At 42.1% G+C, this 16,417-nt stretch overlaps 2 protein-coding genes across 2 annotated transcripts; one reads left to right on the forward strand and one right to left on the reverse strand.

The window, feature by feature from the left end:
• The first annotated feature begins 10,396 nt into the window (after positions 1 to 10,396).
• Positions 10,397 to 12,498, forward strand: LOC125530585 (transcription elongation factor 1 homolog). The gene is made up of 5 exons (XM_048694973.1): positions 10,397 to 10,681; positions 11,140 to 11,280; positions 11,367 to 11,437; positions 12,005 to 12,026; positions 12,129 to 12,498. Exons 2-5 carry the CDS (start codon positions 11,168 to 11,170, stop codon positions 12,190 to 12,192), a joined length of 270 nt encoding a protein of 89 aa, XP_048550930.1. The 5' UTR covers positions 10,397 to 10,681; positions 11,140 to 11,167; the 3' UTR covers positions 12,193 to 12,498.
• Positions 12,499 to 14,946: 2,448 nt separating this feature from the next.
• On the reverse strand, positions 14,947 to 15,631 carry LOC125530577. The gene has a single exon (XM_048694960.1). The coding sequence runs from the start codon at positions 15,521 to 15,523 to the stop codon at positions 15,077 to 15,079; it is 447 nt and encodes a 148-aa protein (XP_048550917.1). The 5' UTR covers positions 15,524 to 15,631; the 3' UTR covers positions 14,947 to 15,076.
• Between the last annotated feature and the right edge of the window lie 786 nt (positions 15,632 to 16,417).

Consider the following 16,417-nt stretch of genomic DNA (forward strand, 5'->3'; position numbering starts at 1 on the left):
ATTATTTCTGAGCAAAGTAGTTTAATAGAAATACTATCATCACATTGTTTATGAGTTATATACATTATTTCCATTTCCGCCCAACGGTGATATGGAATTAATGTAGAAGAATGAGTTTTATTCTAATTCTACCACAACGATGATTTAGAGTATAAAAAGGAAGTTTTGCAAAAGTTTAATGTGCATATTTTTTAACCAGACCAACGTAGGGTTATTTTTATGCTCATTATTGTTGATTATTTGCTAAGTTTTCTTAGACTAAAAGTTTTCCATGTTTTCATTCGTGAAAGCGAATGGCTAGGTACTTGTGACCCGAACGATGACCAAGAAAGGTCATAACGTGAGATAGTATGTTCTCTCTAAAGAATGGTTTCAAAAGAAAAGAGATAGATCATTGAGAGTCTTGGTTGACGAATGTCTTTCATGTACTCTCTATTATTTGAGATAAAACAAGCAACATGCGTGTTTAATTTGACCAACGTCGGATCAAGCATGTGTGTCAAAGAGCATTCGGATTTTTTTATAAATTTGATGATTGAATATGCAGTCAAAAGAGCCAATTCTGGCATTTATGTCCCTTACAGGGAATTACCCGCATAGCGGAAAAGATGATTATGATAAAACCCGCATGGCGGAAAAAGTCTGGGAAAATACCTGCGTAACTGGGTAAAGTTGACATAGTGTTATGTCAAAAATCCTGTATGGCAGGAGAAATGTAGGCAAAGGACTTATCTTGTATGACAGGAGAAAGATATGACGACTCATGTGTGTTTAATGTGTCCCACTCTGGGAGAAAAGTATGGAGTAGCTATTATGCTTTCCTAGTATCGACCGTACATCTTATGTGTAACGGTCATTGAACACTCAATAAATCCAAAGAGAATAAAAGTTACAGACGGACCTAAAGATAAGAATGATATGCAAGTGTGACTTGCAAAAGTACTAATGATGAAGAACTCTGTTGAGTTTTTGGAATAAGGAAGAAGTACTCCCATACCAGTTAACAGATAACTGCATTACATATGAAGTAATTAGATAAATGAAGTAGATACTCAAAGTTTCCTCAATTCACAAGAGTTGTGAATGTGTTTTCGAAATTGTGACAGAAAAGTTCTTGCCACATTTCGAGGGGAAGAAAGAAATATGCGATATCCATTAATGAAGAATGTGATCGTCTGGGGGAGTACGACGGTCATAATAATACCCCTAAAGAAAAGAATAGTTGTATTTCTGGATCTTTACAGTTCTGAAAGCAGAGTAAGGAATACTAAGATGGTGCTTAAAGTGCCATAAAGAAGAAAGTTTTAACAGAATAAACCCAAATTATAAAGTTTAAACCCATTTTTGAGTGAAGATGGAGTAATCTGGGGGAGCATGTTGTATGACCTATACAACACATGTTGTTAGCTCTATAAAGGATGAATGAGTAAACATGGATCTTGTGATACAGGTCCCTGTTAAACTATTGCCTCTTGGAAATGAAAGACTATAGAATTAGTTTGCCTCTTGCATTGACAGAGCAACAACATCCCCATATGAAAGAAGTGCCAGTACCTGAGACACTGATGGTCTCAAGGAATGAGAAAATCAGATACTTTTGATTACTATAAAGTCTATGTTAGTGAAATTCAAATGGAGGTTGATCCCACCTCATTTAAAGGCTCATTCGAGCTTTGAGAAGTGTCTGCTTATCTAAATGATAAGAGACTATGTGAGATGAAATGAAATTGGTGAATCCCGACGATGGTTGGGACTGATGAGTAATTTCTAATGAAGCCAAAACAGTAGGCTGTAAAGAGTTTACAAGGTCAAGTGACTCCAAAGGAAATATGTAAAGGTGTAAAACACGACTTAAATCGAAAGGTTTTTGCGCGTTTTGCACTGAATAGATTACAATGAGTGTTGGTAGCACATCATGATCTGAGTTACATCAGATGAAAGATATTATGATCTGAGTTACATCAGATGAAAGTAAAGAACACAGGGGATACTGCCTGAAGAAGTCTTTTATGGACTAAAACAATCAAATGTTGTTTTGGGTTAAAGAAAATGAGAGGACAATTTTATTCGTGCAAAGTTATAGAATGGGATATTCATTTCCTAGTCATGTGCATGTGGATGAAGTCCTACTTGCTAGTGGTGATGTCAATCTACTGCAGGAGGTGAAAGAAGTTCTTGTCCTCAAAGTCCAAATGAATGTTCTCGCTAAGTGTCTCGTTATAAATATCGAGATTCATCAAGAAAAGAATAAAATGGGGTATTAGGAATGTCGCATGGACATGCTAAGAAAGGTCTCTAAAGTATGCATGCGAGAAAACCTACGCTTGTTCTTATAGTCAAGGGTAATGGAACTGGAAACTATGATGTTTCAAAAGTTGATGAGAAAAGATTGAAAACGGATATGGTACCATATGCTTCAGCTGTTGGAAGCTCAATATATTACCCTGACACAATTCACGTATCCGGGTTGTTTTGGCAATGTCCAGTCCATATATAGATCAATGGAATGGAGTCAAAGATATCGGCCTCATGCTGAAAGAAATAAGTGCTCTAAAAAGATTGTGAGTATAAAGACAAGACTTGTGAAATGTATAGCGAAATCCACAATTGTCGCTAACTTTCACACTTGAAGGTTTTTGTGTGGAAAAACTCCAAAGAATGAAACAATTATCATCAATGTGATGCAAAGATATTTTATAGCTTGATATGAGGCTGAGGGACAGGCAAAATGGTTAAGGAGACTTGTACCCGGAGTTGATAATGGTTGACAACATCGATAACCATTTTAAGTTTTTCGCTCCTATGACAACGAGTCAAGTGTTGATGCCAAACACATTGACATAGAGTTATGCGCTGTAAAGGAGAAAGTCCGGAATTATGTAGAAATGCTTGAAGCATAAAAGCAACAGACAAGTGTTTGCAGATCTGCTTATTAAAGGCTTACCGCCCAGTGTGTTCGAAGAACACACAGTCGACATGGTTTTTATGGTATAGTCTAAGATTTTCGGACAATAAAAGGGCCCACGGTTAAAGAATTTGTTTCAAAACAGAGAGGTACGTTGTGGCTGTTTGATTCTATCGGCAATTGAGCTCTGACGATGAAACATGTTCTATGTATTGATCTGTTACGAAACGAGTAAAGTAAAAGCATAAGGTCAAATGTAAAAGTTGAGATCAAGGAGGAGAATGTTAGGATGATCTCCACCGTGTGGGCCCAACGGCCCACCGGGCCCCTAGATCCGCGCCTTGATCGGGGGCGCTCAACCCACTATGGGTGACGGCCCCCTGTCACCTGCACTATATAAAGAGGTGAGGGCCGGCAGCTCGCATCACGAGGTTCGTCGCAACGCCGTACACCCCACCGAATCCCCTACCGATCTAGGGTTAGTGCGGTGCTGGCGGGAAGCACCGCCACCGCTACTCTTTGCCATCCCCGGCCACCGTCACCATGACGGCCGGCTCAAGCTCATCCGGCCATGCAGAAGGTAAATCATCGGATTGATCTAAGCCTACCCGATCCAATGGATATAACACAAGGTTCCCATTTGTTTTTGAATATATTTTTTTAAAAAACGCACTTTTAGTTCATGAATATGAATAAATATTTGTAGATTCAAAAACATGTTTATTAATTTAAAAAAATGTTCATGGATTTACATAAGTTTAGGAATATTTTTTTCATGAAATGAAAAATAATTCACAAAACTAGAAAACCCAAAATTTAAAAATATTCACGAAGTTGAAAAAAGATCACATATTTGAAAAGTTAGAAAATTAAAAAGGAGCAAAAAATGTAAGTAAAAAGGGGAATAATAAAACAAAACATAATGAAAACAAGTAAACAAGAAAGAAAAAAAGAAACCAACATAAAGCTTCTAGAACCTTTCAGAAACTTGGCTTTGGACCATCATATTTGCTTTGCTCGCTCGCTCCTGTGTTCTACGTAGGTGTAAGAGCATCTCTAGCAGATCCCGCAAACCGGGCCATCCGCTAAAATAACGTCGGTTTGCGGGATCCATCCTGTATCCCCGGCCCGAGCAGATCCGTCAAATCAGGCCGAGCAAATAGGTTGAGAAGCGGCCGACTAGAGAGCAAAAATGGTCATAAACATGCGTTGTGAATAACTAACATTGAATACTAGCATGAGTAGGATATAAACACCATGCACATAAAATATCATGGAGCCTATGTTGATTTTAACTACATGTGTGAACATGTGCCAAGTCAAGCCACTCGAAACATTCTGAGGAGCATATACCATATCATCATACTACATCACAACCATTTTAGTGCATGCTAACATTTAAGATAAATCATTATCCACTCCTGGCTACTTAAGCATGGCATGAGCAACTATAATCTGTAAGTGTAATCATAAACATGTCTATCATAAAATAACATCGGTTTGCGGGATCCATCCCATATCCCCAGCCCAAGAAGATCCGCCAAATCAGGTCATCCCAGAAATATTTTCTGTGGGATCCCGGATTTCACGAGCCCATTTCCTCCATATGTGCAGGAACCCACCCAATTTTGTAGGCTCCCCTTTTCATTGACGCAAAGCGTTTCCGCCCACTTATGTTTCCCGCTTCCACTCTCCGCCGCCGCTGCAAATCCCCGCCCCTAGGTGCCGCCTCCGGCAGCCCCGCATCGCATCCACTCTACCAACTTTCGGTAGCGGAGGTAACCTTTTGCGCCGGCAGCTCGCCGCCGGTGCCGACACCATGGATTCACCCAGGAGCTCGGTGTGCAGGCTCGTTCCTTGCGGATCCGCTCCGTTCAGCCTACTTTGAGCGACGCACGTCGGGGGAAGAGGGTGGCGCGGCGCTGCTTCGGCCAGGGGAGAAGAAAGGGGCAGCGCGGCGTCGGACGGTGGGAAGAAGAAAGGGGCAGCCCCGGTCGGCCGAAGAGAGGAGAAAAGGGATTGCGACGCGGCTTGCTTCGGCAAGGTATGTTCAGGTGAAACCCTTTCCGGCTAGTGCTCAATTTTCGCCCAGATTGGGTTCAGGTGAAGCTCATTCTGGATTGTGTGCATATTGTAGATGGATTGGAGTTCGTCCTCGTCGTCTTTGTCTGACGATTCAGACATAGAAGATTTGATCCTCGACGACGATGATGAAAAACTAGTGTTGTTGCATCTCGCGACGAATTTGAGACAGGACCGAAGAAAAAGTGGCGCAGATTATTTTTAGATTCCATTCAATTGACATTATGAAATCTGCAATTTATTTGATGTTTTATAAAAAAATTACGATGCGGCTGTCGTTCCGGCCGAACAGATCCCGCAAACAGGACCGCAAAACGTTTGCGGGGTCTGTTCGACCGGAGCGCTCACCACACCGTAAAAATAATTTGCGGGAGCCCCTATACGCATTTTGTGAGACACGCGGTTACCGGATCTGCTAGAGATGCTCTAACAACGCTTTGATTTTGTTTTCTTTTTTGCGGGAAGGTATGACAATGTTGCCTAAAAAAAGGTAAAATCACTAATTAAGGAGTACTCCTTTCAAAGATAACTTCCACCTTCATAGGTTGCGATAAGTGGCACGCGGCATGTGCGTCACTTGTCGCAACCTGTGAGTTTTTTTTCATAGATCCGTTTATTCAAAACATTTTATGTTTTAAACCATTCGTTCGAATCTCAAACTATTTTTATCATTGGATTCCTCGTGTCGAGATCTTCAAAACTAGATTCTATGTTGATAGGTTTTGGCAAAAAAAAATTTACAAAAAATACCGGACGAAAAACCATGCTCTTAGGGAAGAAAAAAAAAGAAAACATGTTTTTTCTTTCCGTTTCCGAGAGGCATGACCGTGCCTTTCATAGAAGTAAAACCGTACCTCTCGCGGAAGCAAAACCATGCCTCTCATGAAAAAAACAGAAAATATTTTTTTTCATTTCCGAGAGCCACACTCGCGGAAGAAAAAGAAGAAGAGAAAACGCGTTTTTCGTTTCCGAGAGGCACGGTCATGTCTCTCGCGAAAGTAAAACCGTATCTCTCTCGAAAGAACAAAAAAAGAGAAAACATGTTTTTTTTGTTTTCGGGATGCATTTCTGTACCTCAAATAAAATCAAATCGGTGCCTTTCGCGGAAGCAAAAAAACATGTTTGTTCGCGCAATTTATTGCTTCAGTTTATTTGTCCAAAAGCTAAGACTGGTGGAAAACCAAAATACCGAAAAAACGGTCTAAAAAGCCGAAAAAACATGTGAAAAGATAAAATAAAAATAAAATCCGGAGGGAGCGCCTAGAGCACGACACATGGCGACAGCTAAGCATTTGTTTTGACGGTAATTTGCTAGCTCCCACCCCAAGTGGTTGTTGGGAGGCTCGCGAAGGAGCGCTTGTCAGCTAGGTAGGTATGTCAACGCTATTACTTGAGCCATTTCCTATTCGACGCTAATTCGCTAGCTCCTGGATGCATAAGGCAGGCCCAGTTAATCCATTTTTCAAACCTTTCTTGGGGGAGCAACTAGGGAGCTCCTAATCCGCGCTTTAAGCGCCAGTTGGCACTTCTGGCGCTCGCAAGCAACGCGAAGCGGGCCGGCCCAGCAACCTGTTCAAAAAGGAAAGGTGAAGAAAAGTAAACATCAATTTTGGGAAACCTTGGATTCGAACTCAGGCACCACAAGGTAGATAACCTACCGCAATAACCATTGTATCAAACTCGCTATGTTATTCACTACAAGAAAACAGTGGTAGTTCACCTTTATTTTAATAAAGCATTAAATTATTTTTAAAACGAAATTTGAAATAAAGTTCATTAATTTTCAGGAAAAGTTCACAAATATGAAAAAGTTCATCCATTTTGAAGAAAAGTTCATCGATTTTCAAAAAAAGTTCTCAAATCGGGATTTTTTTATCATTTAAATAATTTGAAAATTTTCATCAAAGATTGGAATTTTTTAATTGAATTTTAAAAACCATCATCAAATTTGACAAAAAAGTTCATCAAGTTTTAAAAAGTTCATCGAATTTGAAAAAAAGTTCATCATATATTAAACAAAGTTCATCGAATTTCAAAAAAGTTCATAAATGTGAAAATTTTAATTAAAATTGAAACAAGTTTATTGGATTTGAAAAAATTTCATCGGATTTGAAAAAAGATCATCGAATTTGATGAAAAAGTTCACACATTTCCACAGAATAAAAAGAAAAAATATCACGATTCTGAAAAGTTCACATATTTAAGAAAATCAAAAAGAAAGAAAAAGAAAAGAGCTGCTTTTTTACTATCTGCATTTAGGCGTACAAGAATGAATATAGCACGTCAAGTGTGGGGTGTGAGCTGGTTGTGCTTTCCGTGTTCAACATGAAGATTCTCGTTTCGAATTACGCTGTTTGCACAGGTTTTTGGATCTGTAATCAGAGAAACAGTAATGGGCCGAGCCCAACTAACGCCTAGCAACTAGCTAGGGTGGGCTGAGAGCGTGCTCACATGTCGTGCTCTGGGCGCTTCCTTCGGTTCTTTTTATCACACGCATTTTCATTTTTTAAAATAATTTTTTCCTGGGTTTTTGTCTTTTCAGGTTTTCACCGGTCTTCCTTAGCTTTTGGACAATGCATTTTTTTTGCTTCCGCGAGAGGCACGGTCGTGCCTCTCAGAAACAAAAAAACATATATTTTGTTTTTCTATACCATTCGTAAAAGTCACGGTTTTGCTTCTGCGAGAGGCACGAACGTGCATCTCGGAAACGAAAAATACGCGCTTTCTCTTTGTTCCGCCTTCGATGAGAGGGCGAGATCCGCTCGGTTTAGGTTTCTAGTGGATTCATCTGAATTCAGCCATAGTTCATGGTTTTCGGAGTTTCTACATGCCCCTTCGGCGTTTTCTTCTCTAGGGCGACGATTTGCTTTGTAGATCGCAGCTGCCGGTGTTTCCTAGTCTACATCGACAACTTTTTGGTCGCTGCCTCGACAAGGTCATGAGTTTTTAAAAGTTTGCGTCGTCGAGGGGGAGGCCTAGAGGTGGCATCGAGCTATACTCACGATGCGCTGCTGATGGATTCAGGAGGAAGAAGACTTAGGCACCTTCAAAAAGTTGAATGTAATTTTATGTTTATGTATGGATGTGTTTGTAAGTAATTGTGATACTTTTTCTAAAAACAAAGGTTTGTGGTACTTATATCGTCTTTGGCCCTTTGACAAATACTATTTCCGTTCTTAGATACTCCCTCCGTCCGGAAATACTAGTATTTGTCAAAGGGCCAAAGTGGAGAGTAACTTATATTAGTAACATAATACATTGTTTTAGACTATGTTACTACTTTCATAGTGGGTAGTAACACATGTGTTATGTCATGCAAAGATTCATTTATTGGATTATAGACTCATATTGTCTTGGGATATGTGATGTTACGGTAACTATGGTACTAAGTTACTCAATTTATCTCTCTCCTCATTAACTCATTGCTACGTAGGCAAATTTGCTGAGTTGGATCCGTTGTTACCCTTAAAGTTACTGTCATTGTGATTAGTCTAAGACTTTGGGCAGTCTAATTTAAACTATCAAAACGTCGAATAATCGCGAGTGGACATGCGGCCACGCGATGCCGAAATCCACACTGCATGTTGCCACGTGATTCGTGCAACTCGAATACTTATGGCCGGTATAACGTTTCCCACCATCCGTATATCATTTGGTATAGCCCACGTATTTGCACCTGACATCTGCAGGAGATGGCCCGCAGGGCAGGCCCGGGCATTGAATTCAGGCGCGTGTCCATCAGTCCCAATGGCTAGCTGCACCATGGTCCTCACGGCCTTTTTAAGGTTCCAGCTTGCTTGTCAATGCTGCCACTTCCCAGTAGTACTTCAGCGCGAGCTGGGGACATCTGATTTCACATGTGCATCGGTCGGTCTATGTCCATGTTTCACTTCTTGTGAACATAATCAAGAATGGTTGAGGAACATTTTCTTGCTCGGCATTGTGAACCTGCTCCTCATGGCCATGATCTTCATGAACAAACTATGAAAATGCTCTCTTATGCGATGGGATTGCCATAGTTTCCATATGTATTTGTTTTCCTGTGTGGTATCTGTACTGCGCGTATCTGCGAGCACATGCTGGCCTATCAATAATACAACTCCAACGGTTGTGTGCATGGAGCATTAACGCAAGTCGTGATACAGTTTTACTCTACTCGTGAGATGCCGTACTCCCTCCGTTTCTTTTTACTCCGCATATAAGATTTGGTCAAAGTCAAACTACATAAAATTTGACCAAATTTATATATAAAAATATAAACATCTACAATATTAAAACTATAGTATGAAAATACATTTCGTGATGCATCTGATAATGTTGATTTCATATTGTCAATGTTTATATTTTTTAATATAAAGTTAGTCAAACTTTATAAAAATTGACTTTGACCAAACCTTATATACAAACTAAAAAAAGAAAAGAGTACTACACAACAAATGAAAATACACCAGCAGGCAGGGACGTCATTAATACCATGATGCGTGTGCACCACACCCCAACCATGGGCAATAATTCAGCAATGGACAGCCAGCGTTATGGCAAATTAAACATCCCTGCGCTCATCAATTACACCCAGCTGCCCCTGCACCGTATGAGGCTGGTCATAGTGGGGAGTAGCTTATACTAGTGTCATGCATATGACACTAGTCTAAGTTACTATCTTCATAGTGCAAAGTAATTAAGTAGTAGTGTCATAGATGGTTTCATTTATTAGCTTATAGACTCATTTTGCCTCAAGAAGCGCTATGTTACAGTATGTGCTCGTAGATACCTAGGTTACCACAAGCACCTCTTTCCTCATTAAATACTTGTCACATAAGCAGAATTATCTTGGGATGTGTTAAATTATTACCTAAGTTACCCCACTATGGCTAGCCTGATGGCACCCGGCAAGGGAGAGATGATTGCAGGTGGGCATGTTGCTTCGTATAGAGAAATAAAACAAGGAAAACAGATCACACAGGGATTTCCAACCTTCAAGGGGCTGCTCCATGTGCGTAGAACCCATCTCCTCTTCCGCCTTTGTTTCTCCACAGGGGACTAGTTGGATAAGAATCTAGAAGAGCAGTTATGCCATCTCCAGAAGAGTGACGTGGGCGCTAGCAAACAAGCCTGTATCCATATGAAGATAAATGTCGTCTGGTCCACGGCCGGGTGTATAGCACCACGTATTCGCGAATGCTGGCGATTAATGTGTCAGGTATTGGAAACGGGCTATAATAAGTAGCAATTGCGATGGGCGCACGGACGAATAAGATTCCGACTTCGCGTGGCCTCATGTCTCGAAAATCCGCGTCGACCAAAACGTCTTGTATTTAGAAACGAAGGGAGAGGTGAAATTAGAGTTGGAACACGGTGCGTCCCAGATTGAAAAACAGCGACGGTTGCGTGTCACTTTCAGCGTGTGATGAGAAAAAAAAGTCCATCTTTTCAATGGAGATTTAGAAGAAGAATTTTGGCTTTTCGTTTATTCCTTTCCCCTGCCCACCTTCCTCTCCCCTCGCACCCCCTTTCCCTTCCAACCCCGGGCAGCGGATCTACCTGCCGCCGCCTCGATCCCGCCTCTCGGCGACCTTGCGCAGTCGCCGTCGCCGCCGCCCTTCTTACTCGGGCCCCGGGGCGTCCTGCGGCTGACTCCACCCCGTCCCAGTCTTCGTCCGGCCACCGGATCTCCTCCCTCCCTCTGAGTCTGAGGTATGCATGAGCAGCTAGCTAGGTTGTTTCTTCTCATCCACCGCAGCATCACTTCTCTTTTTTGTTAAATCAAATCGGTCAATTCCCTTCCACTAGGGTGGGGATGGGGCCTTCGAAATTTCCGGGCCAGATCCGCCCCTGGCAGGGTCATGCCTGCTGTTGTGTTCCTGGATTCCTTCTTGTGGATGATATGTGTATGATTCGGGTGCTGTCTACTCTTGCGTGGTTACAAATTTCGGCTTCTTTTACAAGGGATGATGATGATAGCTTGGTGCTTTTTTTATTATGGTAACAACTAGTACTCTCCATCTGGATTCCCTTGCTTGTAAAATTGCTGTATTTTTCACAAGATACTGTATTAACTATTGATTCCTAAGCGACTAGCAACTCCATTAGTGTTTTAAACGTCTCATCGTCATTTCATAGATACAGTAGATTCTAACTGCTGCTCTTTGTAGATTTTGAAGGAAGGACAGAAGCCGAACCATGGGGAAGAGGAAGGCGGCCGCTAAGCCACCCCCTAGGAAGCGGATGGACAAGCTCGATACCGTCTTTTCCTGCCCATTCTGCAACCATGGGAGCAGCGTTGAATGCCGGATGTTAGTACTATCTTCACCTGTTCTCTTCTTAATTTGGAATGGCTGCCCATTCAACATTGTGACTGGCCTTTTCTTTCTTCCTTCAGTGATCTGAAGAATCTGATTGGTGAGGCCAATTGTCAAATCTGCCAGGAAAGCTTCAGCACCACTGCAAATGGTATGTCCAAATTTTACATACAACTTCTGATTGTAGACGTAGATGCCATACTGATTCATTTTCAGCCAGAAAATTCCACACAACAAATCTCATTGGTTTTGTTCCTTCTCAACCTAATGATTACAACTCTGGGAACAGGCTATAGCTTGTCTACAAGTTTCATACAGCCATGCCATTTCATATACTCTTGGGGGTTTAGTCACTTTAATCAACTAGGTCATAATAGAGCATAGCCGAGGTAGTAAATCTTTCAGGGCCAAATGCGAGCTCGGCTGCCATTAAATCACACCATCATGTCTGTAAGATGGCTATGTGTCTCCCTATTTTATCATGTCCTAGTCTGAGTTAACTGAATTGCTTTTCATCAGAACTGAACCTGTATGATAGTATATCCTGTAAAGGAAATACAGTGTTACGTACTCCCTCCGTCCCATAATGTAAGACGTTTTTTGACACTACACTAGTGCCAAAAAACGTCCTACATTATGAGACGGAGGGAGTAGTTGTTTAGCTTTGTTGAGCTAATGTTCTCAGAATTGTACTAACTCTCTGTTATCTTTGGTGCAGCGCTCACTGAAGCTATTGATGTGTAAGTCAGAATCCAACAAATACCTCTTTACTCGTTGTTGCAACTCCGTCAGGTTTATCCACACCACACCTGGAACTGAAAATTGAACCCCTTGTCCTGCAGATACAGCGAATGGATCGATGAGTGCGAGCGTGTCAACACTGTTGAAGATGACGATGGTGCATGAGCAAGTGTAACTATAATACTCTATGATCTCAATGTGTTGATGTCATTTACTGCCACCGTCAGCCATATCTGTAGTAGCATTGTAACAATGTACTGGCTGACTTAAACGTTAGTAGGCAGTTTGTCCCGTGCTTAATACACAACCGATGATATTGTGTACCTGTATTTGTAAACCTTGGTATAGCGGCTGAGATTACACCTAATCTCGGTACCTGCAAAGAATGTGTACTTGAGACATGATGTTTGTGAGGCTGTTCTGTGAACCGTCAAGTCAAGAATTTATACTTATGGTATGGTGGTTGTTTGATAGGCCTTTCATGTGAGTTGTTTCCCTAGCCTGTGGTTGTCCCATGAACTGTGAATCGTAGAATGTATGCTACTTTGGGATGTGCAAGCCAGTATGAAAAAAATCTCTTACCAGCCCAGGGACAGTATTTCGAAGCATATCGTGTGGTTCAAAGGATTACCCCAAACATCGTAAACATGTATGAACCGCAGATTTGTTAACTTGTTTGCTGTTCTCAGCAATTTTTCAAAGAAAAACAAGACTACTCTATCGGTTGGGTGGGTCAAATATATAATGATTGGTTTAGTAGCTTGGGTGTGGGTTAACCTGCATTTTGCAACACATCAAACAGTGGTGGCTTGCTTTCAATTTGCCTGATAGAAACAGTTTGGTTCAATTTGTTTGCAAGGCAGACTTGATTTTATGCTATGCTGATTGCAACCAAGATTATGAATCAATTAACAATTTCCTCGTAAGGGTCCTGGTTTAATTTCAGAGATAAATAGAAGAGGCCAGTAATTGCAATGGTTTATTCCAAACCGCAGCCACTCCAACAGCAAGCTGCAATTGTTTTCCAGGATGGATAGATTACTTAAAAAGGAATTTATCACGGTGTGCAGCAGAGCTTAGCGAAGGCAGTGTACTTTATTTACTTAGCTCACTAACACAGTATATGCAAAAGAAATTACTGCACATTCTTTTTTTAAGATAAGACAGTGTAGTAGTAGTAGTAGTAGTTGGGGTTTCAGAAGTAAGGGTGGCAATTTGGTTTGTGACTGCACCTTTTTTTAAAGAAATTACTGCACATTTAAATTTTTTTTTACTTGAGACTACTCTTGTGTTTGTCTTGCCTTGTGACTGTTTCAAACCGCAACAATCGTTTTGTTTTTCTATGTTCGAATGGTCATTTTCGTCTGTTTGGCTGCCTATTTATATTGCTACAGGAGTAGCACCCTCTGTTTTTCCAGCAGCAGAGCACCACTGTTGTTGCACATCTCTCAAGATGTATGTGCATTCTCAGAACTGAGGTATCATCAGTAACTAAAGAAAACAGTTGGATTATGCAGCCCTACCCTTATGATGATCTATCAGAAGTACGTTCTCATGGACTTGCCTAGGTATACATTATCTGCAAAGGTTAGACCAAGCGCAGTTTCGAATTTCGTATATCGATCTGGGCGTGCTCCATTTACTTCTTGTTGTTGTTGTTGTTGTTGTTGTTGTTGTTGTTGTTGTTGTTGTTGTTGTTGTTGTTGTTGTTACTGTGACATTTAGGTCATCAGGGGGAGTTTTTTCCACGGGTTGTCGTTATGAGATGCCGAGATGGATAAATGGAAAATGAATGGTCTGACAAAGGGGATGATGGAACAGAATAGAAATAGCAACAGTCAAGATAATACACGAAGCTAGAACAGAATAGAAAATAAATACTAGATACAGAAGTGTACACGAAAAAATATGTAAATTTTGGCCATCTGTTTGGGCAATAAAATGAAGTTATACCACTTAATAGATCACATTTCGTTAAGCTGCGTCCGGACATCCGATCGCGGACGGTGGTTTGAGTGCGCGCGTTGGAGATGCCCTAAAGACTCTTTTCTTATTTCTCCCCATTTTCCCTCTGTCTATACCCTCTTCCAAAAGCTGAAATCCCCCCTCCCGTATGTTTCTCCGCGAGCTGTGGTAATTTCTCCCCTTGGGATTCTGCATCTGGGAGATGGAATCTGTCGAGCCCCTCTAACTCGGACTCCTAATCTCCAATCTCGCTTCTTCTCTAAATGGTACTGGAATACGCCGGCTGAATTATCCCGACCGCTGATGAAGAGAACTCTGACCGTGTGTGTGTGTGCCTCTGCCTCTGTGGATATGGTTAAGCTTCTAGGAGAGACCTTTCTGTGGATGTGAAATTCTGAACAAAAGTATCTCATTCCCAGACACACCTACACTTGTGTTTTGACTATGCTTGCTTGTTACGGAGTACATGAGAGGTTTGTGCTGACAGTGGGCGCAATTAGATGCGGCTGACACTTGTTCTGCAAGAAGAGAACTTTCTGGTCTTGCCAATCAGGCATTCGGAGTTGGTTCCATGTATGCTCTGGCTGTTGGCACGAGCCACTTTTAGGCATACCCGTTCACCGTTAAGACATCCAAGCACAAATCAGTGGAGGAAGAATCAGAAACAAACAAACTCTGTTCCAGCAGAAAGCAAGTTATAAATCATCCTATTCATATCATATTCAGGTCAGCAATCTGGTTACTCTGCTGCTGCACTGCATGTATTTTCTTGATCTCATCGAAAATGTCTTGCATGCCCAATTTTCTCATTGTTATTATTATTTTGCAGTTTATCTATTTATTTGGCCTATCGCAGTTAACATATATGGAAGAAATCAGAGGAAAGCTTCTGACACATAAGCTAACATCAAGGGATGATGATGATCTGACAGAAGAAACCAGAGGGATGCATCATGACAGAGGTTAACTGATCCACTTCCACGCTTGATTATTATCTATTGTTACACACACATTCATGGTAAGCAGAGCACAGAGCAAGGAAACGAAGATCAACACGACACACACGCACGCACACGACCAGCTCCTACTGCTGGTGGTCGTGGTCCTGGAGGAGCGGCGGCGCGACCTCGACCCTGGCGACGCCGGCCCGGGCCTGGGCCACCTTGGCGACCTCCACCTCCCCGACGACCACCTCCTTGGCCACCTCGTCCTGTTCCCCGCCTTCCTCCTCGTCGTAGTTGGGGTCGTTGCGGTCGATGGCGGCGGGCGCGGGGTCGAGCTCGCTGTCGACCAGCCCCTCGGGGCCCTCCCAGGTGTACTTGCCGCCGCGGCCGGACTTGGGCGGGGGCGCGCCGATGCCGACGCCCCGGGGCGCGTTGGCCGGGTGGCGCTCCAGCCGGTGCAGCCCCTGCTCCTCCAGCTTGCGCTCCACGTGCCTGGCCGTGTCCGGGCGCCTCGTCTCCGGCACCGGCACCTTCTCCGCCACCTTGTGGCCCTCCTCGTCCCGGTGCACCACGCGCATGTGCGCCATCTTATCTTGTGAGCTCTCCTCTCCTGTTGTTGTTGGTCTGGAACTATGAGTCGCGCTGTGTGGGTGGATATCAGGATATGGATGTGATGGGGGAGAGCGACAGGGCGCAGCGGCGGGGCTTATGTAGGAAGCCGGCGGGCTTGGGTGAGGTGGCGATGGAGGTGTCTAGAGAGTGCGTGAGCGGTGGCGAGGAGTCTAGAGAGTGATGGAAGGTGGCGGAAGCGGAAGGCGACATCTAGAGTGACGGGCGCGAGGACTGGTACCGCCACGCCACGCCACGCTAATATGCTCGTGACGCGACATTCACCGACATTGGGGTGCGGCTATGTGATGTGCCGCCTACTGAACGTGACTTGTCCTGCTGATCTGTGGTCTCATGCTGGCATCATCTGAATTTTTTACTTTTTTTACTGAAATTAAATGCATACATTTATAAACTAAAATTTGCTTATAAACTTTAGAAACATAAATCTGAAAAATGTTTAAACAGTATAAAGATTGTTAGCACATCTTCTAAACAATGTAGATAACTTTTTAAAATGTTCGTGACTATGCAAAAAATATTTCCGCTTTTCAAAAAACATATGCGTTTTCTTTTTCAAAAAATATGTATACAATGTAAAGAAAATATTCGCGTAATGTAAGAAAACTGTTTCGTGCCACTCAAAAAATGAAGCTCGCATTTGATGGAAATATACCTATGTTTCAAAAGAAAATGTTTGTGGCATTTAAAAATGTTATGTACAAGGGGAAAAAATGTTTATTTCCATAAAATATGTATCGTGAAATTTTACAGAAATATTTGTATGTTTCCCAAAAATGATTGTGAAAATTCCAAAAGTATTATAAAATGTAAAAAATGTTTGCGTAGTTTTACAAAAATGTCTATTGCCA

Source organism: Triticum urartu, chromosome 1, assembly GCF_003073215.2.
Source record: "Triticum urartu cultivar G1812 chromosome 1, Tu2.1, whole genome shotgun sequence".
Lineage (NCBI taxonomy): Eukaryota > Viridiplantae > Streptophyta > Magnoliopsida > Poales > Poaceae > Triticum > Triticum urartu.